Consider the following 25493-nt stretch of genomic DNA (forward strand, 5'->3'; position numbering starts at 1 on the left):
GAGAGGGTATAGAACTGGCCATCTGTTTCTACTCTAATGTCAGTTTTTGGTCTTTAAGGTAAAATCAACCTTTTGTTATGGCTCCTATGGCAATCCTTTACCTATACTGGCTTGTTCGATAAAGATCATACCATTGGAAGGCCGTATCATACATGTGTGACCTCGTAAGTCGCAACGTTTTGGTTCCTATCAATGGGCGTGCGCCCCACGGCCTATGCAACCATGGCGATACGGCGAAGAAAACGTGATTAAACACTGAGGCCCTGGTCCCGCCTAGTTGTCAGAATATCGTGTAAATGCTGAGCCCGTCCTCGGCTGTTTTCACCTTTACAGCGAAATGTTAAAGTCCGTTGTGACAGTAAGGCACAAATTTTCTAATGGCCGGCTGTATTATCCATGGAGCAAGAAATATGGAGTGCACATAGTCCCTGGGGTGTCATTTGCCGTCATAGTGCCTTGCTCTCTCTTCTGCTGCAGGGATTGACATCATGCATGCCTGCATCCCCTGGTTTGATCCTCCGTCTTCTAGTTCTGTTACGCCTACATTTCTCGTGAGTGTCTCGAGCGACCAACTAGACTCGGTGATACAACGCGAACATCTCTCAAGAGTATGCCTGGTCTATACGTACCGTCAAGATCTGGTTACATTGTATCCTCAGTCCCTCCACTTATCGGTCTGTGGAGCCCAGACAATTTTATACGGCAGTGCTTGTGTAGCCCCATATGCGTGTGGGCTGGGTAGCTCGGGCTACTCTCCCGTGGTTATTACCGTCACCGAGAATGTCGGAAAACCCCAACGACTAAGCACCGGAGAAGATTAGGCTAGCATCGATATCACTTTCGGAGATTATAACCTAGCAGAAGACCCCTACAACCTCTGATTTTCTTCACAAAAGACCGGTCTAAAAAGCATCACGTTCAGTCATTCCAAGAGACTCTATTTAAGTAACAAACATAAAGAGAGTATGAAGCCTGTGAAGGATTAACCACCTTAGCCGTCACCGTATGCAACAGATTCTTGTGAGGCATATTTCACATAACTTATGAATTCGGCCCATTATCTGTGCTGGATACTCGATATTCAAGGTTGGCCCCTTTCCGATTATAGTGGCATACAAGAAAAAATCCCGGTACTTGAATCTTTCATTCATCTAATGGTTTACAAAACCTTCGGTTAACGTGCTCTCATCTGACAGTAAACTTAAGGCCTTAGTTACACAACAGTTCTTAGTCACGTGGTCAGTACTAGTTTGTCTTACATCTGGCAAACGCCCTTTATTTCAGTCAAGTAAACAGTGCAACATTGACTTTTTTTTTTTTTGAGATCCTGATATTGAGATCTCGCTCTTTTTCTGACCCTACCTTGTAAGTGCCCACCTTGGCCGGTAACCTTGTTCCAGGAAATCGCTCATCCCTCCGCCGTACCCCACAGGATATCCCTTTTCCCTGCCTGGGCGGCGTCTGGCCCCGCACGCCGCACGAGGTCACCCCTAAAAAAATTCAACCAACAACTCCGACCTCTTCTCTTTCTAAACCCTCACTGCCATGTTTGTGTTCCCAGCGTTCAACTCGGAGTTTAAGAACCGCAAGCGCACGTTCAAGTGTTGCAAATCCTGTCGCGCGCGGCGCATCAAATGCAAACTCTCTACGGACTACGACAAGCTCGGTTGCGATAACTGCGCGCTCCAGGGGACGGCGTGCGATTTGATAGCTGGCGCGGCACCAGTGGATGAAGCGTTTCCGTCACAACCGATGGATCTGACTGTCGCGGATGTCGTGTCCGTGCCGCGCGATGTGCCGCCCCCGCTCGTATCGGCCAAACAGCTCTTGCACAGCGGGTTCGTGTTCACGTCTGACGAAGAAAGCGCGCGTGCACTCCATTTTGTGGGGACGCTCGACCCCACGTTCCTCTTTGCGCAGTTCAACCCAATGAATGATCCGCGAATCGCGCCGATCGTCAACGGCACCGCACGGCGCCCGTTTCTTAAGCGCGCGGCCGACGCGGACGACTCCGGACCGCCCAAAAAGATGCAAACCGAGGTGGACGAAAACTTGGTCAAACAGACGACAAACGAGACTCTCCGCCGCTCCGTCGGCCTATACATTGACAACAACGAAGTGCTGACAGGCCTCTCGCCCCTCTTGTTCGAGTACCTCCAGACGATTGATGCGTTTTCGCTCAACATCTCGCAAAAGGCGCAGCTTAACTTGATCAAGATCTACTTCTACAAGGTGAACTCGGTGTTCCCGCTTCTCGACGAAAACGACTTCTGGGGGCTTTTTGCGCGCAACTGCGTGCCGACGGTGCTCAAGTACGCAATCGTGGTGGTGGCGTGTCGCGACCCCGAGGCACGCGACGTGCTTCTCGCGGAGGGTGTGTCCGACACCAAGCACTACACCTCCTCCGTTGAGACCAAGATCCGGTCCTTCATTCTGTTCAACGTGGAGCTGAACCAGTTAACGTTGTGTCGCACCTACGCCTTGCTCTCCTTGCACGAGAGGGCCTCGGTCAACGGCACGGAAAAACTGTCGACCGACTTGGCGATGGCGATACATATTGCCATTTCTCTAGGGATTCACCACAAGAATGCTTTCCGTAAGAGCAAGGATCTGGCGTCGCAGCAGAAGCTCTGGTGGACGATTTTCGTACTAGACCGGTTGAACGCCATCATCAACACGCGTAACATGAGCGTTCATCGCAAAGACATTTCTGTGGCGACCCCCAAGGGAGAGGGCTTGGCCAGGCTTGTGCTGGTGGCGGTGCGGTTGGAGAAGGTGTTGTCGTTGTATCAGCCCCATGGAGACACCAGAGTGCTTCCCAGAGACGTGGACTTTGACAACACCAGAGAGGATGAGGGGATTTATTCGGTGCCGCTGCTGGGAACATACGAGGAGGAAAGCCCGGGGGATAGGCCGTTTGAAGGTGAGGCTTTGCCGTGCTATGACGCGCCGCGCGAACAGCGTGAAGAGTACGTTGCGCGTGCATCACGCAACTTGCGCTCCCTCCTTAACAACATCATCATCATTCTCGCGCAGAAGCGCGCGTATGAGAACCCCAGCATTGCTAATTCTGTTCCGGATGAGTTCAACTCCAAGGCAGCCTCAAAGGTCCTTACGATTCTCAACACCCAGACCCTGCGGTTCCTCCCAAACACGCCGCTCATTCCGTATGCAGCGTCCATCACCCTCACCGCTTTTTTGCGTATGGGGTGCTTCCGCGTGATTGAAAACGGCTACACGTGGCGTGAACCGGTGCGGATCTTGTCCCTGATGAACGAATATTGGTTCAATTCAGGCCGCATAGCGCAAATGAGCTTTCTCTTCTTCCGCAACTTGGAGATCCGCAAGTACCAGAAGGAGTCGAACGAAAAGTTGACCGACGCGCAGAAACGCGATATGTGGCGTGAGCGTGGCGCCACCGCCGACGCGGGAGCCGCAAACTACAACAACAACGCCATGAACCCGCCGTTGCCAGTGACCAGCGAGCTGAACAAGGTGCCAAAGTCTTTGTTTGACACCCATCTGACCCCTAAGCCCTTCACGCTCGATTCCATCATCGACCACGACTTTTCTATCTATTCCGCCGTCGCCAGCCGCTACGAGACGGTCCCTGAGAAACCGTTGCCACCTTTTACGACGCCCCTGCCGGAACAGGTCTTTGCCGCCACCTCTGAGCCGGCTAGTTTAGAGCTTAACGAGTTAAACGATGCGTATACTTCGTTGTTTGAGCTTCTTCCGAACGTGGGGACGATGCTTGGAAACTTTGACTACGACTTGAATTTGGATGAGTTGTAAGGGGGTGTTTGACACTACTGGTTGTATAAACTGTGCCTGTTTGAACGATAGTGCTGGATGTAGGTTTGGATAATAACGTTAGAGTATATATATTAGAGTTTGGCTGGCATCCACTGTGTTTTTAATCCAATTTATGATATGATTTTGTTTCGTCTGATTGTCTGGCGAACCATAACTGTGCACAGGTTAGTTTTTTTTTTTTTTTGATGAGACAATGCCCATTTTGTTTAACGTTCAAGACTGAAACCAAACGACGACTGACAATCTACATTGGTCAAGGCGTTCTATGTGATGGTATGAGGGCGCGTCATCGTCTTTTTGCTAGAGACATTGTGCGTATACAAGCATAATAGTCCTCGGTAACGATTAGGAATTAACGTCGCCTTGAGTTTATATTCGGATCCGTACCTCTTTGTCTCCGGGTGGTGTAATCCTGCGCGTGGGAAACTGGCCCCTGCCGATCAGTTTCACAACCAGTTCCAGATCTAGATTGAGACCGATTTCTACGCATAAAGTAAGGTGGCATCGTGTAGTAGTGCACTAACGCCCAAGCTGGGGCATGAGATTGTGAGCTCAGGGCCGCTGCCATCCTATTCGAGCTGGAATGAGTTATTGCAGTTACGTGCAACGAGTGAAGACTGATACCGATCCCTCAGGGTTCCCTTGTCAACGGTATTATATCACGTAGAAGCTTGTAGGTATTAGGCTATGTAAAAGCTTGCAGCTATCGAATCCCGTTTTATAAGCAGTGGAAGGTTGTGCCGTGAGGTCGTACCAAATATGAGACCGCTGTTGCAGGATGACGTATGTCTGAAAGTTCATATCGGTCTAGATCATACGTACTGATAGCGGCGCTTTCCGGGTTTTTCGCAGGCCAACGATGCATCCACTCTGCCTAGTACTCAGGGATACTTTCCACCGCTAGTATCTCTATAAGTATGTTCAATCAATTTATATCCATATATGGTCCCAGTGTATGCGTGGATGTTTGAGTAGCTCTAGAGGTCATTACTGTACCCCATGCCTTTCTGTACAAGGATCATGAGATTCCTTCATAGGTACAGCTTGCAGGAGCCGCTTGAGTTAGTCTAGCCTCCATTGGGACTCTCGCAGAATACTGCGCATTCAGTGATTTCCAGTTTCAGTGGATACATACAGATATCCCTTCAGGTGTTGAAAAAAAAAGATTCGAAAAGCCGTAATACCCCATTATAAATGATAGCAGGATGTTATAAACTAATTCAAGAGAAGATCTTCCCACTCTACCAGACTGAGTGCAGTTGAAGCAGGGAAATATACAGGTATGAAACTCTGCGTCGCCAATCCCTGTTAGGAAATTGACTTGCAGGAATAATCTCCGCTCCGGAATTCGATTCTCTGCTAGTTACTGTTGCGGGCCAAGGCTTGGCTGTAATCCCATGCCTCCTTCCCCATGCCCCTACTCCCTCTGCGGGCATATATAACTAGAGGGGTGTCCCCTGGTTTTGGAGATTTCGATCTATCCAAACCTAGGACTACGTTATTTCTCCATCTACAATATGCAGTTTTTTACCACTCCACAGACCGTTCTCGCGCTTATGGCGACCTTCTTTGCCTTACAAGCGTCAGCAGATGTTGTTGTTGTCACTGAGACCAACGTTGAATGGGTCGATCTCTGTACTGCTGAAACAACCGTCTGAGAACTCTTTTAGACCTCTCTACGATCGTTTGCTGTTTAGACCAAACCTATTTCAATTTTCACCGCCTGTTGTATATCTTTATTGATACCTTACCTCCGTACCTGACGTACGGTTTTTTTTTTTGGTTTTTTTCTTTTCTTCCAGTATAGTTTGCAATATTATTGGCTTTGAAACCCCCTCTGAAAGTTTGTTAGACCTGTAATATTCCCGGGTCGACTATTTAGGCAAGGCGATAAAGGGTTTTCTCTCGGTGGGCCAATCCGCTCACGTGATACGTCTAAAGCTAATTTTACTGAACACAGAATAATGGGTTTGTTGGGAGCAGTTACTGTATGCTACCCTTGCTCCGGTAGCATAGATGCTAGGCTTCTATCGTCCTTGACGCTAGTCAGAAATTCCACCTCAGTGTGGCTATATCGGTAAGAGCTCAGAAACTGGTGCCTTTGTTCTTAATGACACTCATGCCGGCCTTTGGGCCCAGGATCCTTCGAACATTCAACATTTCCCGGTATGCAGGTTGCATCGCAGTCGGACCAGTGGCGTGTCACGTGCGCCGTGCGCCCACCGATAATTGGCAGCCTTTTCGGACGATATATCAGAACGGAACAACCACAAACCCACTCTACAACCGCTCATCACCCCCAACCATGCGAGTACTTCAGGCCAAGTCTGTGCTATTCGGCCACAGTTTTGGTATGCTACGTCTTGCCAGACCCAGCCTCCTAGTGCCCTTCAGAGGCTTCACACACAGACCTGCGATGCTTCCGCAGCTAAGCGTCTGGCCCCGGCCCCAGCCCGTCCGATTCTACGCCACGGCCCCAAAAAGGCCCCAGACGGCCCCAAAGGCTAAAGAGCCGGTAAAGAAGGTTGAGGAGGTGGAAAAGAAGGGTGAAGAGGCGGAAAAGAAGGAGGAAGACGCTGGGAAACTCAAGGATTTGCTTGCTCTCACAAAGTTCATCCGCCTGGACTGGAGGTTGATATCACTCGCCCTTGTGTGCTTGGTAACCAGCACGGTGGTCCTTCTTAGCTTTCCCAAGTGGTTCGGGAAGATCGTGGACTCTCTTAAGGATCTCAAGCCTAGCGACGGGGAGGTGTTGATCATGGGCGAGTACACATTTTTGCAGTTCACCGGTTTGTGTTTTGGTGCGTGCGGGCTCTTCACTGTGGCGGTGTTTGGACGTGTGACAATCCTCAAGCTCCTTGGGGAGAAGTTGATCTCGAAGTTACGGAGCTATATCATGAAGAAACTCCTCACCCAGGACGCCGAGTTCTTTGACAAGCACAAGACGGGTGACATCATGTCGCGCCTCACAACGGACGCACACATGGTGTCGCGATCGATTACCAGCCAGATCGCGGACGGGTTGAAGAACTCGCTCTTCCTCGTGTTTGCCACCGCCATGATGTTCTCCACGCAGACGACGCTTGCGGCGTGTAACTTTGTACTCATTCCACTCACTGCCTACGTCTCTAGCATCTTTGGAGAGCGCTTGAAGCGTGCGTCCAAAAATCTCCAGAAATCCAGCGGGTCGCTCAGTAAGGTGACGGAGGAACAGCTCAACGCCATCAAAACCGTGCAATCGTTTGCGGCGGAGTCGTCCTCGCTCACCAAGTTCAACGCCGAAACAAAGGGCGTGTTCAACGCGGCCAAGAAGGAAACCATCCTAAACACGTTGTACATTGCGGTCTGTAACTCGGCCTACTTCATCAACTACACCGTGGTGTTCATTGGCGGTACGTATTTTGTACACAAGGGCGGTATGACCATTGGTGAATTGACGGGGTACTTTTTCTACGCAGACTTTGCGTGCAGCAGCATTCTCGCCCTCACATCCTTCTACGGGGAGTTGATGAAGGGGACCGGAGCGGCGTCGCGGTTGATTGAGTTGATGCGCAGCGACCCGGTAATCAAGGCCACGAGCGGTGATCCCGTCCCAAGCCACATCCGCGGCGAGATCCGGTTTGAAAACGTCACATTTGCCTACCCAACCAGACCAAATAACCTCATTTTTGAGAACTGTTCGTTCACCATCCCGGCGGGCTCCAACGTGTGCATCGTGGGGCCGTCGGGGCGAGGCAAGTCCACCATTACCTCCTTGTTGTTGCGTTTCTACGACCCAAACGCCGGCCGCATCCTCTTGGACGGTGTGGATATTTCCACCTACAACGTTAAGTCTATCAGACGGGCTCTCGGTTTTGTCCAGCAAGAGCCAGCGTTGTTACCGGGCACCATTTATGAAAACCTTGTGTTGGGCTACAAGCCCAAGGACAGGCCGTCGTTGGAAACTATTGACACGGTCGCCATGAAGGCCAACTGCCAGTTCATCCACGACTTTCCTGACGGCTATGACACCCAGTTGAACGCCAAGGGTGGGTCCTTGTCCGGAGGACAGAAGCAGCGCGTGGCCATCGCGCGCACGTTGCTCAAGAACCCGGCCATTTTAATTCTTGACGAGGCAACCTCAGCACTCGATGCCAAAAGCGAGTCGCTTGTCAACAGCGAAATCGCCAGGCTCATCTCCGAGCGTGGTATGACCACCATCAGCATCGCGCACCGCTTCAGCACCATTAGAAAGGCAAAGACGATCATTGTCTTGGGCCACGACGGCAGGGTCGATGAGATGGGAGACTTTGCCACGTTATACGGCAACCACAATAGCGCTTTGTACAAGATCTTGCATGACCACGAGGCGAAAAAACCGGTGGAGGAGGACGCCAAGGAGGTGGAAGGGGAGGCTAAGACGGTATAGCCAGAAGGTGACGTTTAATTCTTGTAAATACCCTAATGTACGACAGAAAAAAATGGTTGTGTTTAGGTAGAATTACCATGGGGTACACCAATAGGTTTTTCGTCGGTAATTCAGTTTAGCATCAAAGTCAGGTATTCCCTACTCCACTAACGGTTCTAAGGTCCAACAGGTGTTGGCATAAGTTTGCGTTATCTATAGTCCAAACTTATGGACTTATTTCTACTATAGAAAACGGTTGTAGAGGCAGGAGCAATTGGCACCTTGGTTATGCTTCAATCCGCGAACCAGAATTCACGCCAATCAAGTTAAATAGCCTGAAAGGAGATGTTTGATATTAGGCCGTTCAAAAGCGGTACTCACCTGTCCTGATTTCAAATTGCAGAATATCCATTACTCTTGTACGGATGTCAGTCTGGTTTCAATCTCACCACGCTGCCCTAAGTTCGACCACAAGAGTTTTCCATCCAGAATTTTCACTTAATTTCCAACATTATACTTGAGCTAGCACTATAACCAGTCATTGCCGTGAAATATTTGATCTGGCATCAGAGCGCTCCCGTTACGAATTATTGATTGTTAACGGAAGGCTGATACACACCGGATCCCCGTATGCAAACTTGACCACCACCCTAATTGCATAAAGTCGCCCTAGTAAACAGGCCTGGAAGCTGGGGACCAACTTCGGCTCGTACTCCTTAAGGCAGACATTCAAGTCTAACAGTGTCTTGTAGATGATATTCGACTTGTGGACAGGGTTTTCGGAGGTTGGCGGCGGAGACAAGACCTTCATATTCTGCATTTGGGTCTTTACCGAAAGCGCACCATTTCGGAGACCGGTAAAGGTATTGAGCGGCAGCGCGGTTTTGTGCGCTACGTTGTTATCACCAACCACCGGATCCCAATGGCTATACGTCTTTATGTTGCCCACCGAGGTCAGAAACAACGGGAGCAGGTTCTTCTTGCAGTACAACGACGTTAACGAACGGATGTCGCCCTTCAACTCCAAATCGTTGAACAACTTTCGCTTGCCGCCTGCAGCCTTGATGGTCTCGACATACGTCTTGAGCATCGCTTGGAACTCGTCGAGGTTATTAAGTAGCTCGATCGTGAGTTCGATTGGGATTGGGCATTTGGCGGAGACCGTGTATATTTCAAGTTCAGTGTGAATAGATTTGAATTCCGGGGGCTTGATGGCGGATGAGGCCGGTCTGAACTCGAACTCGAGCATTAACTGCCGCGAAAAGAGGTCGGCGAGCTGTTTAGGGAGCGGATTGGAAAGTCCAGAGGGGGTGCGTTTCGGTTTCAACCGCGCATGGGGTTTTAAATAATCGACATTATTGCCTTCCCGTTTCGTGGAGATGGTTACTTCTCCCATAGCCTTGGTACTGGCAAGAAGTTTCTTTCGCAAGGTGTAGGAGGCCTCGATGAAAGGGTTTTCGTACATCTTGATGAGGTCAGGGTTGTACAACTGTTCTTCCTTCAACTGCGGACTCTCGCTGGAGCTCGGCGATCGAGACCCGGCAGACGTCACGATTGGCAAAGATACCGAAGACTGCATGGGATACATATTTCCTTCGGGCGAGATCTGCTTCAACATGTCGTCCAAGCGCTTGAACACATTCTGAGACTCAATATACGCGACGCGCTCAATGTCCTTGTATGATTTGAAAAACGAGTTTATACCGGAGGTGCTTGGCACATACTTGAAGAAGAAGTTGGCATTCTGTAAGATGTTGAAGGTGGTTTTGGCTTTCGGCTGTACCACACTGCCCACGCACCGCGCCTCGATAGAGTAGGAAATCGAGCAATTACTGATGCAAAAGTCCTTGAGGAAGTCACCTTCCACCTTTGCGAATGCATTCTTGTTATCTGTGCGATGGTTACGGATGTGCTGGAAGAACTCATGCTTGTTGATGCCAAGCGACGGCGACACCAAGCAGTGTGAGAGTTTATCGTGCGGACAGACGGTGTCGAGTAACTTACTCGGCAACGTAAAGATAAAAAACTTCTTGTAGCACTCACCCGGCTTGAGCTTGCGGTCCAGAGGCAACCCGTAGAGAGTGTTGTCGTACGGATCGCGCTCGCCCTGGATAAAATCAATGTCGGAAATCTGCTTGATTTCCTCATAGTTCCAACTGGCGCCAAGGTCGATCATGTTCAAAAGCTTGTGGGTGATGGGCTTCAGGTCCACCACCTTTTCGTGCGCCTTGTGCTTCTTGACAATCACAATGTTGCCCTCCAAACATACCAAGAACATTTCAAACGGAATCGGTACTGCAGAGGTGTTTCTGATTGTGACATAGCCGGTGAGAACATCACCTGAAGTGTACTCCTTTTCGGTGACAGACTCCATAACGGGTTTGGATCCCGGCCGATTCACCTCTTTGATGGTCTGAATCTTAATCTCAATGTGCTTGTTATTCACAAGCGGAAGTGAGTCCACGTTTCCGACCACAGAGGTTTCCCAGACTGAGCCCGAAACGAGCTGAGGCGTTGTACCTGGCAGGGACGCGGAGAGCGCTTCAAGTGGTGGCGTTGAGGGAGCCGGTGTGGGCCAGGAAAGGTTGCGGGAAGAGTTGTAGCTATACCCTGGTGGCGGAAGGCTTAGGTCCTCGGATGACAGCTCGAAGCTCTTGCCTACAATGGACTCGAACATGTGGTACGACGGGAGGATGTTCCAGATGGTGTTGTCTTTTGTGCGGCGTGCCAACAGCAGCACGTGTGGCGGAATAGAGATGGCGCCCGGTTGGGGCGGAAAATATGACCCTGCTTCGGTGACGTTGTACTCATCTGGCGTCGCTGGCAGGGACTCGTCGGAGAAGACACTGTCGTGGTGGTACTCGAAGTAGCCGCCCACGTCGGGGGTCACCACACGTTTGCTCATACAACAGATGGACTCTGCTGGCGGCAACTAACAAGATGAAGGAATGAAAACTAAAAGTAAAGACAGCCGGTTTGATCGTATGGTTCCTCTTAGCCGCGGATTCCCCCCACTCTGCAGCAAAATTTCGTCCTGCATACGTCTAAAGAGGTCACATATATCGATTGTTAAGATGTTAGAACCGGCTGGGTCCTAGCGATTCCGCGAGAATGCCTGATGCTTAAAAGTCGGGATTTTGTAGAATGCTTTGTATATCTATGTATTTTTGCCGGCATTCTAACTTTTGAGTGTTAACGCCGGCAAGAAGTAACGGCGCTATTTTTTAAACCATGCAGGAAGGATTTTCGTGGACTTCAGCAGCATGGTATGGGAAAATAGCTGTGGTATTAGGGCGGTAGGGTAAGTATTGCTAACTGGCTGCATTTATGAATGGGACTAAGGCAAGACACTAAAAGGCGTTAGTCCGGTTTAGTTATAGAGGGTGTTGCGGCGTGTACCTTGTGCATGGATTAAAGAGGGGAAAGAATGTAAGGGAACCACAGTGTGTAGGCATATCGTTGGAAGAAGGGATATCAGCCAGGCGACGCTCTAGACAAAGCTTCGGTGGTACATTTTGGTCACCATTTTAGTGTGCCATGTAGAAGCCTAGATTCTGGGAGGTATGTATTAACTCATGGCGAATAGCCACCGTTTGGTTCACTTGTTTAGAGCTCTGATACGGTGAGATGTTATACCAACCGGATGAGCTGCAGGTGGCTATTGTGCGTCACACCGAAATGCGTGTCTCCCGGTGAAAAGGGGATTATCCGAGAATACAAATAATAAAAAATAAGCACATCAGCCACTTGTAACTTTCAGTTTAAACCAGGTGGTTGGATACAGATAAAGCAATCTTTGATCCGAGTCATCCATGGAGACTAGCGTTCCCATTGACGGTAAAATTATCCGGTGGTTCGGCGACAAAGCTCGGCTTCCGACACCTCCCACTCGCATAGAAAAGATGTAGGTGGGATAATTCTCAGCGATGCATCTGGGGGTGGGGAAATTTTTCAGATGAGCCGAGAGGTTATAATTATTTCGACTACGTTATTTGCGATAATCCCGTGACTGCCCTGCTGATGGAGTATAACGCAGTGACGGTCCTGCATGTCTGACATCAACAATGCACATGCAGCTGCCATCTATTCTATACCAGTATCACCTTCAGTGCGAGAGCTTCCATCATCCTTTGTCTCAGCTACAAACTGAGCGGAGTATTCTAAGATAATCTAAGAATTCTGCCGCATGGTATTGCAATACAGCTTAAAGCGTTCTCTCCCCTTCCACTGAAGGACATTACAACACCAGCGTATAGGTCACCATGAGCCAGAGCAACAGTTCGTTTGGCCGCATGTCATTCCCTACGTCACTCGGTGACGATGAGTTGATTGAGTACCTTAACCGCCTCGAGCAGGAGGAGTCCCAGTTAGGTATACAGTTAGATCTCCATGGAGCGAATCACCGAGATCCCTCGGCGGTTAAAGTTGAGGATAACCTACACCGTCTGCCCCGAAAAATCCATAACCCTTTACCGGGAGAAGCTAACGAAGGTGTTTCCAGAGACACTATAGAGTCTTTACAAGGTACAGGAGTGCCTGGAAACATCTCCCAAGGTACACATACGCTGTCTGCCACTGATGCCGACGGAGACGGGTTCCAAGGAATCGACATCCTTCCTCCCTCCAGCCCCATGGAGGTATCCATCTCGGCCCTGGCCCGAGAATCAGTGATAAGAGCCTCGCCGTTGCACCAAGTGGCTAGTAATGACAGCTCTCAGTTGAATCGACTTCGGCATGCCAACGCCAACCCTATCAAGCCCAACGAGCCGAAATTCGGTGATTACCGATCCTACTTTACAGATAAGCACCTAGCACAGCAACAGCAAGACAAGGACTATCTTGAATGGGAGCAGCAGCGGTATCTAGGTGGTTCGGAGGTGCCGAAGGAGTTCCCTCCTCTCTTCAAGGACTGCGTGGTGTACGTCAATGGGTATACGAAGCCAGGTATTGCCGAGATCCATCGGCTTGTGATCTTGTACGGAGGTAAGTTTCGCCACTATCTTGGCTCCAAGGGTGCTCCGACACATATCATTGCCAGTCGCCTTACCCCGCGGAAGATGATCGAATTCCAGCGGTACAAGGTGGTGCGGCCGGAGTGGATCACCGAAAGTATCGAGAAGGGCGTGTTGCAGTTCTGGAAGCAATACACGGTAATCAATATTGAGTATGGCCAGCAGCAAATTGGGTTCACCAGACAGGCGAACGAAAGTCTGAACGAGGCTAACCCATTTATCGGTGAGGAGGTGCATGAGATGAGTACGAATCCCAGGCTCTCGGATATCTGCCAAAGTTCCCTCAAGGACAGAACGCCAGCAGTCAACCACGAGGAATCCCTTTCGGGTAAACCCCAGGAGGTTCAATTGGTCGATGAGTGGAGGGGCAATAGCAGAACAGAGCTGACACTCAAGTCTTTCAACGTTGAAACCCTCCATCTCTCAAAAGAAGTTTTACCCGAGAAGGAGTCTGACACCAATAAGAACATCCTCAAAACGGATGGCTCCCCTTCCTTGAAAGATGTCGCTGAGATGGAGCCATCCCACTTACAAATCATGGATGACGAGCTTGAGCTTTCACCGCTCACCCGACCACCTGCGTTCCAGCTCCAGGAAGACAGAATCACGTCTGAACATGTCATGGACGCCAAGCATCCAGAATTTCTCAAACACTACTTTGCCAACTCCCGGTTGCATCACTTGAGCACGTGGAGGGCCGACTTGCGCGCGAAATTCATCGAGAAAGTGCTCAATTTTTCGCGGAGTATACCACCGGCAAAGACCGCCTCGAAAGTGATCCTCCACATTGACTTTGACTGTTTCTTTGCGGCCGTTTCTGCCCTTGGTCAGCCCCAGCTCCTTCGGAGCGACCCAGTCTGTGTAACCCACGGGGGCCAGACCTCGGATGTTGCGAGCTGCAACTACGCGGCACGCGAGTTTGGGGTGAAGAATGGTATGTGGTTGAAGCGGGCCCAGGTGTTGTGTCCCAATATTGTGGCACTCGACTATGATTTTCCCAACTACGAACGGGTGTCAGGAGTGCTATATGACATTTTGTTATCCCTCGGGGCTCGGTCAGTGTTTCCAGTGTCGGTTGACGAAGCTCTCGTGGATGCCAGCAATCTTGTCACGAGTGATCCCGTAGTGCTGATGGCAGATGCTACTGCGAAGCTAGCCCAAACAATCCGTGATCGGGTGTTTACCGAAACTGGATGCCACGTGAGCGTAGGTGCCGCCTCCAACGTCTTGCTTGCCAAGCTCTGTCTCCGCCGGGCCAAACCAGCGGGGCAGTTTGTACTTCTCCCCGATGCGGACGGCGTAGAGGAATTTCTAAGCGAAGTTGATGTTGGTCAGCTCCCTGGGATCGGGTCTAAGATCACCCAGAAGCTAACTGTAATGTTGAGAACGGATAAGTGCTCGCTTGGGGAGCTTCGTCGAGTCACTAGGGAAAGGCTTACGGCGACGTTTGGGATCAAAACCGGGACAAAGCTCTTTGAATATGCGCGCGGCATCGATGCCACTTCAATCGATATAGCGGAGAACCCTGAGGAATATACCCGGAAAAGTGTGAGTGTGGATGTCAACTACGGGATCCGGTTCGACGCAATACAGGAAGTGGACGTATTTATGGCCCGACTCGCCCAAGAGATGCACGAAAGGCTTGCAAAGCTCCATCTAGCAGGCCACCATCTCACGTTGCGGTTGGCCCAACGGGCCAAGGATGCGCCAGTAACCACCCCAAAGTTTCTCGGTCTCGGGAAATGCGAGTTTATCTCCAAACTGTCCAAGCTCGGGGTCCCTACAAACGAGCCAGGGATTCTATCTGCTGAATGTAAGGCCTTGTATCGTATGATTGGGATCTCTACCGTTGACCTTCGGGGCGTTGCGGTCACCATCACCAGACTTGTGGATAGTAGGGGGATGATAAAGGATAACCAGTCCAAGCTTGTTTTTGACAAGACAAACACCACCATGGGTAAACCAGATCTCCATTTTGCGAAGAATCGGGCCCTAGTTGTACCCCCAGACCGGTCTTCCGGCAAAGCTCTCCGCACTGACGACCAAACACAGTATCAGATCCCCAGTGAGATTGATTCGTCCGTGCTTGAGGAGCTCCCGTCGTCCATCAGACGTAGCATCCTCGCGGCTACATCAAATACAAATGCCCCTTCAATCGATTACGGAATCGATTGGAGTGTCTACGAGGCCCTTCCCCCCGAAATCAAACTCGAACTAGACGGTGAGTTAGAGTGTCATGGGCTCCGCAGACTGTCTCCCCACACACAATACGACTCCCCCAGTGAGTCAGACTACCGACAGGTTCTTCCAAACATTTCTGAGGCACAGCCACCAGTGATACATGTGGAACCACCCGTAAATTCGGCCTTGCCTCGGAAACGTAAACGAATAACCCGAGATTTTCCGGTTCAAAAGGTCCGGACTGAGGGTCTTACTCCGGAAATGGATGAAGATGTGTTTAACGAACTTCCATCGTTCATCAGGGAAGAAATTCTTCGAGACGTGGCGGAAGCCCGTAAGTTACGCAGCCGTCGCGACGTGGTGATGGAAGCTAATCTGCCAAAGTTGGTAGTGCAATCCTCTGACTATATTTCGCTTCAAGCTCCGCCCACGTTCCAGAATCTCAGCTGCACTGCTGAGATAGGAGCCTTGCTAACTTCCTGGATCTCTGACACGGTCGGACAGCTTATTTTTCCGCATGTAAAGGACATGGAGATCTTTTTGCAGTACTTTCGGAAACTTCTCCAACAGCGGAAGCTCACTCGGTGCTTGAACCTTTACCTGTTGGTGAAGGAGAACGTGAATGCACTCCAGAGGTTTGGTGGTTCCTGTGAGCAAGCAGAACAGACAATCATCCTCGAATGGCAAGGGTGTGTGCTGCAGTTAAAGCTGCTATTGGATGCATATTGTAGGCCAAGGGGTCTTTCGTACTAGCCAGGAATATGCTAATTGTGTTGTAATACTTTATAGTATTGAGACAGAAATATACACGTAGTCTGTTTTGCATATCAACTTCGTAAACTTTTCATAGTGCCAAGTGGTGTATATAAATTTTGTATATATAATTCCATTATATATATTATATCGATATCTTGGTTTTCTATATATAAACGAAAAAACGCTATCGAATTTAGTGAGACAAAAATCCATTTATTTCAGCATCCAGGTCGACATTATTCAGCTACATGGAGGAATATCATATACAATAGTGCTCGCTCGATATACATATACAAGGTGACAGGTTCTAGATATTGGTCCAATGATCCTGAGCTTAGTTTTTCCCCGCGGAGCTGGTTTTACTATAGGCTCTAACACGCACTAGCGCCTGCGGTACGCGCACGCTCGTCGCGCGATTTCCCTGGAGGTTTACAGATCTGGCAAATAAAAACAACAGATGGTACGACGGGCTCTACTGAAACACACACCCAAGCTTGCTAGGCACCATACCCATACTCTTTGCTTGTTAATATCCACCACGCCTAGCTACCGAGATCATGTCGTCTCAGCCGGATTCGAACCCGAATTTAAAGACCCAGCTAAATGACATCCAGGCGCAATTTCGCAGCCTCAGCCGCCGCGCGCCATCTGACTCCGAAAGTGACCCCAGTGACGAGGAAATACCATTGCCAGCGGCCAGAGAAGATGCGCCCATGTTCCAGGAGTCGTCCGATCAGGCAGACTTTCTCAAACGCATGAGCGGCGCCAATAGGCGCGTGTCAATGCCCATCATTCCATCGCCGGGCCACACAGCAATCGCTCTGTCGGCCCCTGCCATCGGTGCTGGGTCTTCCAGCGATAACAGGGGTAACGAGATGAACTTTGTGATTGGCTTGTCAGACTCTTTGCTCGCGGAGTCACGCCGCTTGACGTACGAAAACCAGCGCTTGAAGGCGCAGTGGACAAAGGCGTCGCAAGAGGCTGAAGAGGCCCAGACACAGCTCAAGGCCGTGCGTGCAAGCCACCAGAGGGCGGTCACGGCTGAGGAGCGGATGAAGGAGAAAAACTGGGAGTTGGAGACGGCGTTACAGAACATTCACGAAAACTTTGGCGCGGTGAAGCTGGCCCGGGACAAGCTCCAGGCCACCCACGAACGCCAATTGAGCGCCTTGAGCGCGTCTAAACTGGAGGCCGATGCGTTAAAGGCCGATACCTTGAAAGCCAACGCAGACATCAAAACGCTCAAGGCCTCGGCTGCTCAGGAGGTGAAGGCGTTGAAGGCACAAGTGGATGCGTTGAACGATGAAAACGACGCATTGCACAAGAAGGTGTCAGACTGGAAGGAGCTCGCCGAAACCAAGTCACAGCCAGCTACTGTCCCGGTGCTGGCTCCGCCAGATTTGTCGTACTACGACTTTGACGAGGATGTTGATATTGACGAGCTTTTGAGCCAGCCACCACCATCGCCAACCAGGAAAGCCTCCCGCAACCAGGCATTGGAGACCGAAACGTTACAGGCGTCGTTACAGCACTCGCACAAAATTATCATCAAATACCGCAGTGCGTTATTGAAACAGAAGATCGAGAAGGAGGACTTGGAAAAGAAATTGCTAGGTGCGCAAATCTCGGGTGACACGTCCTCCATCAAGCGGGGCCATCGATCCACCAAGAAAGAACTCCAGACCCCGACCCACACCTCCGCTGTGCTTTTGCCAAACACGCTGGCCAAGAAGTTCAATGTCTCACTGGACTTTGAGTTCGATGACGGCGACAAGAACTGGGAGTTCTACAATGATAAGGGGACTAAGGTGGTTAATTCGTCCTCGGAATCGGAGTCTGATTTTGAGTTCGAGGCGCGCAAGCCGTTGTCCGCCGAGTTGCGTGGCGCCGCGGTTGTCGTGGAGCGCGCTGACGTGGAGGAGTACGCCGCAAAGCACGACATTAAGCTCGTTCTGAGCGCCGACTTTGCGAAATTCGAGGCTAATTATAAGACGAAGGACGGCTTGTTATACAGCGCCGGTCAGCTCGGCTTGACCGTCATCCCGCAGGAGCAGTACAACACGTTGGCCTTCCCGTCTGAACAGCAGCTCGTGGAAAAGTTGAAGGAGTACAATCTAGTGGCTGTGGCGGCTGCCCAATATACGAAGATGAAGGCTATTGCCGAAGCTCCTTCGAAGCAATTCATTCTCGACAGGGCTGCCTCCCATGGTTTGGTCGCTATCCCGACCTCTGAGTACGCTGAACTTAAGTCTACGGCCGAAACTCCATCAAGCGAGTTCATCACTAAGCATGCTTCCTCTCACAAATTGGTTGCCTTGCCTGTGACGGAGCATTCTCAGCTCAAGTCCCTCGCGGAGTCTCCATCCGAGAAGACCATCCGTGACAACGCCGCTTCCCACGGCTTGGTGGCCATTCCTTCGGCTAAACACGCCGAGTTATTGCACTCCCTCTCGCATCCAAGTATCGACTACCTCAGGTCCAACGCCGAGAACAACTCGTTTGTGCTTTTACCAAAGGAAGAGCATAGTAGTTTGATAGCATCTGCCACTGCTTACGCCCAGCCGTCCCAATCCTACATCGAAACCAGTGCCGCTACTCTTGGTCTTGTCCTCGTACCATCTGCGGAACATGCCAAAATGAAGGACGTGGTGGAGCAATTCAACCACCCGGCGGAGTTTGTCTCCCAGTACTGCGAGAACGAAGGGTTGGTGCTTTTGAGCACCGACGAGCACTCAGGGCTCAAATCCATTGTCTCAGAACACGAAGCACCTTCTCGTGAGTACCTTTTGGCGCATGCGGAATCCCGCCAATTAATCGCTATCGATACCTCCGATTTCGACCAGTTAAAACAATCTGCTGAACACTACGATCATCCAACGGAGGACTATATCAGGGACAGGGCAACCGAGTTTGGTATGACTGTCTTGCCGCTGACGGAGTTGGCCCGCTTGAAGGCAGAGATTGACCGTTTGACCGACCCAACAGAGGAAGACTTGCTCATGAAGTTGCTGACGAAGGGCTTTGTGTCGTTGCCGTTAGACCAGCACTCCAAGCTCCAAGCGCTTGCTGACCAGTACGCCAACCCGGCCGAGGAGTACATTCTTGAGAAAGCTTCCCAGTATGGATTTGCCACTGTGGTTGCGTCTGATTATCAGTCCATGTTGAGCCAGCTTGAACTGCCATCCGCAGACTTTATTGTTTCCAAGGCCTCCGCCTTGGGCCTCACCACAGTTCCGCAGGCCGGGCTTGACGACTTACACTCTGAGCTTGAGAGAGAGCACGCTCAACTCGTAGGAATTCAGTCGGAGCTTGCGGTCTCCCAGTCCCAACTTACAGGGTTGCAGAAGGAACACGACTCTATGGTTTCTAAGCTCGAGAGTCCGTCTGTAGAATACTTGCAAGCAAAGGCTGCGGCGATGGAGTTGAGCTTGTTGCCTACGGCTGAGCATGAGAAAATGGTCGACGAGATGGCCCATCCATCGCACGAGTATCTTACGGCAAAGTCCCAGTTGCACGGCTGTGTGGTGTTGTCGGCCAAGGATCACTCAGAGTTACGTGAGCTTGCGCACAACCCTGACCAGGATCATCTCTCCTCCAAGGCTTCCCTACACGGCCTAATGACTTTGCCGGTCGAAGATCATGCCGCTTTAGTCAGACAGATTGAGTCTCCGGACGCTGAGTATATCAAGGCCAAGGCTAATGACCACGGTTTGATCGCCGTCGATTCCTCAAAGTACTCGACTTTAGTGCAAAACACCGAGAATCCAAGTCCAGAGTTCGCGGATGCCATCTCAAAGAAGATGGGCCTTGTGATTCTCCTGAAGAGCGATCACCACAATCTTTCCGAAAGAGCGCATAATCCAACAGCAGAAATGCTTACATCGAGGGCCCAGGAGTTGAACATGGTTGCCGTTCCAAAATCCGAATACAACGCCTTACAATCCAAGGCCGAACATCCTACGCTTAAGCATATTGCTGAAATGGCCCACTCGAATGACCACGTTTTGTTGCCCGCTGATGAACACCAGAGCCTCACTCTGCAGATCAAGTTTCCCTCCTTGGCGTACATTGTTGAGCACGCAACATCTCAGGGCCAGACGGTGCTTCCAACCCCTGACCATGTATCTTTGTTGGCCCAAATTGAGAACCCTACTTCCGATTATATTTCCCTGAAGGCTCTGTCTGTTGGCTTACTTGCTTTGAAGAAGGCTGAATACGAAGCGATGGTTGATAAGCTCGAACATCCTTCTTTGCAGTACATCGAGACCAACTGCAAGGCCCAGAACTTGGTTCCATTGACGGCTGAGGAGCACGCTGAGCTTGTTGCAAAGGCAGAAGCTCCCTCTAAGCAGCATATTACTGAAAAGGCCGCTCTGCTTGGCTTAGTCACCCTTGATACGTCCGCTCACGATGCTTTGTTGCACCAGATTTCCAAGCCAACTAGGGAATACGTCATTTCCCACTCTGACTCACATAACCTCGTTGCTTTAGAGAAAAAGGACCACGCGACTTTGGTCGAGAAGGCAGACTCTCCGTCCGCCGAACATATCACCGAGAAGGCTGCTTTACTTGGTTTGGTTACGCTTGATGAGAACAGCCATGCAGAGTTGTTGGGTCGGGCTAACGCGCCATCCTTGGACAAGCTTCAGTCCCGTGCGGTTGAACTTGGCCATGTTGTGGTGCACAAGTCAGACCACGACGACTTGGTCTCCAAGGTCCACCATCCCTCCCAGGATTATGTCACTTCGGTGGCTACCGGTCTTGGGTTGGTTGCTATTGACCTGGATCAGTTCAGTAGGATGATCGACACAGAGGCTATTGACAGCTCAAACATCCACGATTGGGCAATGCCGCTTGGTTTAGTCGCCTTACCTTCTGAGGTGCACACCAAGCTTCTTCATGACGCATCCCACCCATCGGATGAACTTATTGAAACGCTTGTAGATGCCAAGGGCCTGTTGATTGTATCGAAACACGACTATAACACCCTACAGGAGGATTTACTTCATCCAAGTAAGTCCTACCTTGAGACTAAGGCGTCCGACATCGGTCTTGTGGTGACGGATAGAGAGGTGTACGGTGAAATGGAGAGAGCACTTCACTCTCCGACATCTGCTGAGGTAATGGAAGCCGGGCAGAAGCTCGGCTTGACTGTTTTAGAAGACGGCGAGTACGCGACATTGCTCGCAACGACAACCACCCCTACGGTGGAGCATATCAAAGAGAAACTGGCAGTTCTTGATTTGGTGGTGTTGAACCAAGGAGATTACCGTACTCTTGAGACCAACGCTATTTCTTCGGAGCCTAGACTTCGCGAATTAGCAGATACCTTGGGCTTTGCTGTTACGGATGCTGCTGTTTACGAGGCCATGATTGCCAGGCTTGAGCATCCATCCGAGGAAGAGGTTGCTGCCCTGGCTGCCAAGATTGACCTCGCTGTCGTGTCAAACGCTGAGTTGAATGGGTTGAGACAGTCTCTTTCGGCTCCGACAGTGGAGTACTTGACGGAAAAGTCGAAAAGCTGTGGCATGGTGGTGCTTCCAACCCATGAGCATGACGCTCTTCTTTCGAAGATAGAGGCTCCGTCCCGCGAGTACTTGTTTGAGAAGGCACTGGCGGCCCAGCTTGTGGTTCTCGACCAGGATGACCACGAAACACTTGTTAAAGACGCCCAAAACCCAAGCGCTGACCATTTGAAGGCCAAGGCTGTTGCGGCAGGCTTTGCATTGTTGGCAGCTACGGAGCACAAGAGCTTGATGTCCAGAGCCGCAGAGCCTCCGAAGGATGTGGTGACCGAATCGGCCCAGCATTACGGGTTGGTTGCGGTTGACAAGTACGAGTATGACGATTTGTTGGAAAGGGCCAACCGCCCCTCCTTGAAGCACTTGACCGAAAAGGCAAGCGACTCTGACCACGTTGTGGTCGAAAAGGCCGAGTTCAACAGCTTGATGACCAGACTTGAGAACCCTTCCAGGGCTTACATTGTACAGAATGCCAAGACCCTTGATATGGCAGTGTTAGACAAGACCGTTTACGCCGAATTGGTTGATAAGGCTGAGTCTCCTTCTGTTGACCACATCACTACTAGTGCGGATGTCCGTGGTATGGTTGTTTTGCCAAAGAGTACCCACGAAGAGTTGATGGCGACTGCCAACTCCCCATCAGTGGACCATGTGACCGCCAAGGCTACCGGTCTTGGATTGGTGGTGTTGTCTAAGGAGGCACACGCTGAGCTACAGAAGAATGCTGATGATCCATCGGTTGACCATCTTACCTTCAAGGCAGAAGCTGCTGGTCACGTTTTGTTGCCTAAGGAAGTCCACGAGGAGTTGTTGGCCAAGGCCGACGCCCCATCACTTGACCACATCCGTGCTAAGGCCACTGAACTTGGTGTAGTTGTGTTGCCAAATGACACGCATGCCGAGTTGTTGGAGCAAATCAACTCCCCGTCGGCTGACTATGTCACTTCCAAGGCTGCTGATCTTGGCTTGGTGGTGTTGCCAGAGCACATACACACCGGTATGTTGCACCAGATTGACTCTCCAAGCGCTGAGCATATCCACTCTAAGGCCGCTGGCCTTGGGTTGGTTGCTTTGACAGAGGAGGCTCATGAGGTTTTACTTGCCAACGCTGAGTCTCCGTCCATAGACCGTGTTATTTCTAAGGCCACTGCTCTTGACCACGTTGTCTTGACAAAGGAGACGCACACCGAGTTGGTTGATCTCGCCCACTCTCCTTCGAGTGAGCATGTAACTACGAAGGCAGAAGCGCTTGGCTTGGTGGCGTTGTCTAAGGATGAGCATACTGCGCTTGTAGACCAAGTTGATTCTCCGTCGGTTGAATACTTGACGTCCAAGGCGGATGCCGCTGGGTTGACCGTGTTACCAAAGGATGAGCATACTGCACTCTTGAACCAAGTTGATTCTCCATCGGTTGAATACTTGACGTCCAAGGCGGATGCTGCCGGGTTTACCGTGTTACCAAAGGATGAGCATACTGCGCTTGTGAGCCAAGTTGATTCTCCGTCGGTCGAGCATGTAACTACGAAGGCAGAAGCGCTTGGCTTGGTGGCGTTGTCTAAGGATGAGCATACTGCGCTTGTGGACCAAGTTGATTCTCCGTTGGTTGAATACTTGACGTCCAAGGCGGATGCCGCTGGATTGACTGTGTTACCAAAGGATGAGCATACTGCACTCTTGAACCAAGTTGATTCTCCGTCGGTCGAGCATGTAACTGCGAAGGCAGAAGCGCTTGGTTTAGTGGCGTTGCCTAAGGAAGCTCACGCTGAGTTGCAGATGAATACCGATGCCCCATCCGTGGAGCACCTTACTGCCAAAGCAAATGCTTCTGGCTATGTTGTTTTGCCCAAGGAAGTCCACAGTGACTTGGTCCTCCATGCTGACTCTCCATCGGTCGATCGTATTACAGCAAAGGCAGCCGATCTTGGCTATGTTGTGATAGCAAAGACGACTCACGATAAGTTACAGGAAAATGCTGATACCCCATCGGTCGAACACATCTCTTCCAAGGCTGACACTGCCGGGTTAGTTGTATTATCCAAGGAAGCCCACAAAGGATTGAAGACTAACGCTGACTCACCTTCCGCGGAGCACATCACGTCCAAGGCCACTGACCTCGGACTTGTCGTGTTACTGAAAAACGACTATGATGCGATGAAAAGCCAGATCGATTCCCCGTCAGCTGACCATGTTTCTTCCATGGCTGCCGCTCTTGGTATGGTGGTGTTGGCGGACGAAGCCCACTCTGAATTGGCATCCAAGGCTGATGCTCCGACTATCGACCACATCACCTCCAAGGCTGCTGCACTTGGCCATGTCGTCTTGTCCGGGACAGAACACTCGAATTTGGTTGGCCATGCCACTGCGCCTTCAGCTGACCATGTCACCTCGAAGGCCCATGCCCTTGGCCTTGCAGTCATGCCGATGGAAGTCCACGACGAATTAGTCTCCAACAGTGACTCGCCATCTGTGGAACACATCACGGCCAAGGCTGCCGCACTTGGGTTGGTTGTCTTGCCAAAGCAGGACCACGAAGCGTTGGTAGCACAGGCCGATTCGCCATCGGTAGACCACCTCACCGAGAAGGCAGAAACTTTGGGCTCAGTCATTATACCAAAGGCTGAACACGAAGAGTTGCTTGCTACAGTCTCCACTCCTTCTGTCGAGCACATATCTGAGAAGGCGGCCACTCTTGGCATGGTTGTAATGACCCAGGATGACTACAAAATGTTGGCTTCCAAGGCAGAGGCTCCTACGGCTGAGCATCTTAGCTCTAAGGCTGATGATCTTGGTATGGTTGTCTTGCAGAAGGATGCACACGCTGTGTTGATGGGCCAGGCTGAATCTCCATCAGTAGAGCACGTCACTTCGAAGGCTGAGGCTCTCGGATTGGTGGTTTTGCCAGCGGAAGCCCACTCCGACTTGCTACAGCAAGTGGAATCTCCGACTGCCGAGTACCTTTCAGCGAAAGCTGAGGGTCTTGAGTTGGTTACCGTTCCCAAAGAAGCCCACGAGGCATTGGTTGCCCAGGCCCACGCTCCATCGTTGGAGCATTTGACTGAGAGGGCTGCTGCTGTCGGTATGACTGTCTTACCACTCGCCGCTCACTCTGAGTTAGTCTCCAAGGCCGATTCACCGAACATTGATCATATCACTGAGAAGGCAGCTACGTTAGGTATGTCTCTCGTGCCGAAGGATGAGTACACTGGTGTGTTGCACCAGATGCAGTCTCCAACTGTTGAATACCTCACGGATAAGGCCGGTGCTGCCGGCTACGTTATGATAGAGAAGGAGTCACACAATGCTTTAGTAGATAAAGTGGATAATCCATCCTTCCAGCACCTTTCTGACAAGGCTGATACTATTGGTATGGTGGTTTTAGCCAAGGAAGAGCACGCTGATTTGGTCTCCAAGGCTGAATCTCCCTCTGCGGATCACCTTATGCTGAAGGCAGATACTGTTGGCTTGGTCGCATTATCAAAGGAGGCTCACTCTCAGTTGGTCTCCAAGGCAGATGCTCCGTCTTTAAACCACCTCATCGAGAAGGCGGAAACTTTGGGCTCAGTCATTTTACCAAAGGCTGAACATGAAGAGTTGCTTACTAAGGTTACATCTCCTTCTGTCGAGCACTTATCTGAGAAGGCGGCCGCTCTTGGCTTGGTCGTCTTGTCAGAGGATAACCACAAGGTATTGTCTGCGAATGCTGACTCGCCATCTGTGGAACACGTCACGGCCAAGGCTGCCGCACTTGGGTTGGTTGTCTTGCCAAAGCAGGACCACGAAGCGTTGGTAGCACAGGCCGATTCGCCATCGGTAGACCAC

The 25493-nt window shown here is 50.9% G+C and overlaps 6 protein-coding genes across 6 annotated transcripts in view; 5 read left to right on the top strand and 1 right to left on the bottom strand.

The window, feature by feature from the left end:
- Window positions 1-488: 488 nt before the first annotated feature.
- On the top strand, window positions 489-821 carry BABINDRAFT_169241 (uncharacterized protein; the record flags this gene model as incomplete). The annotated part of the gene is made up of 1 exon (XM_019130642.1): window positions 489-821. One exon carries the CDS (start codon window positions 489-491, stop codon window positions 819-821), a length of 333 nt encoding a protein of 110 aa, XP_018982700.1.
- Window positions 822-1539: 718 nt separating this feature from the next.
- BABINDRAFT_163625 (uncharacterized protein) lies at window positions 1540-4019 on the top strand. The gene has a single exon (XM_019130014.1). The coding sequence runs from the start codon at window positions 1546-1548 to the stop codon at window positions 3793-3795; it is 2250 nt and encodes a 749-aa protein (XP_018982701.1). The 5' UTR covers window positions 1540-1545; the 3' UTR covers window positions 3796-4019.
- Window positions 4020-6370: 2351 nt separating this feature from the next.
- MDL2 (Mdl2p) lies at window positions 6371-8185 on the top strand (the record flags this gene model as incomplete). The annotated part of the gene is made up of 1 exon (XM_019131321.1): window positions 6371-8185. A coding segment is annotated over one exon (1815 nt), but the record flags the coding sequence as incomplete, so codon positions are not given.
- A 598-nt stretch (window positions 8186-8783) lies between these two features.
- On the bottom strand, window positions 8784-11108 carry BABINDRAFT_10270 (uncharacterized protein; the record flags this gene model as incomplete). Its single annotated transcript, XM_019126713.1, has 1 exon — window positions 8784-11108. The coding sequence occupies one exon, from the start codon at window positions 11106-11108 to the stop codon at window positions 8784-8786; it is 2325 nt and encodes a 774-aa protein (XP_018982703.1).
- Window positions 11109-12310: 1202 nt separating this feature from the next.
- BABINDRAFT_163627 (deoxycytidyl transferase) lies at window positions 12311-16220 on the top strand. The gene has a single exon (XM_019130015.1). The coding sequence runs from the start codon at window positions 12466-12468 to the stop codon at window positions 16147-16149; it is 3684 nt and encodes a 1227-aa protein (XP_018982704.1). The 5' UTR covers window positions 12311-12465; the 3' UTR covers window positions 16150-16220.
- Window positions 16221-16644: 424 nt separating this feature from the next.
- The window catches only part of BABINDRAFT_163628 (uncharacterized protein), a 13301-nt gene continuing 4452 nt past the window's right edge, over window positions 16645-25493 (top strand). Inside the window, exon 1 of the mRNA XM_019130016.1 lies at window positions 16645-25488. Coding sequence (XP_018982705.1) covers window positions 16710-25488 — 8779 coding nt within the window. The 5' untranslated portion in view covers window positions 16645-16709. The remainder of the gene's footprint in view (window positions 25489-25493) is intronic.

The sequence above is a fragment of the Babjeviella inositovora genome (genome assembly GCF_001661335.1).
Source record: "Babjeviella inositovora NRRL Y-12698 unplaced genomic scaffold BABINscaffold_16, whole genome shotgun sequence".
Taxonomy (NCBI): domain Eukaryota; kingdom Fungi; phylum Ascomycota; class Pichiomycetes; order Serinales; genus Babjeviella; species Babjeviella inositovora.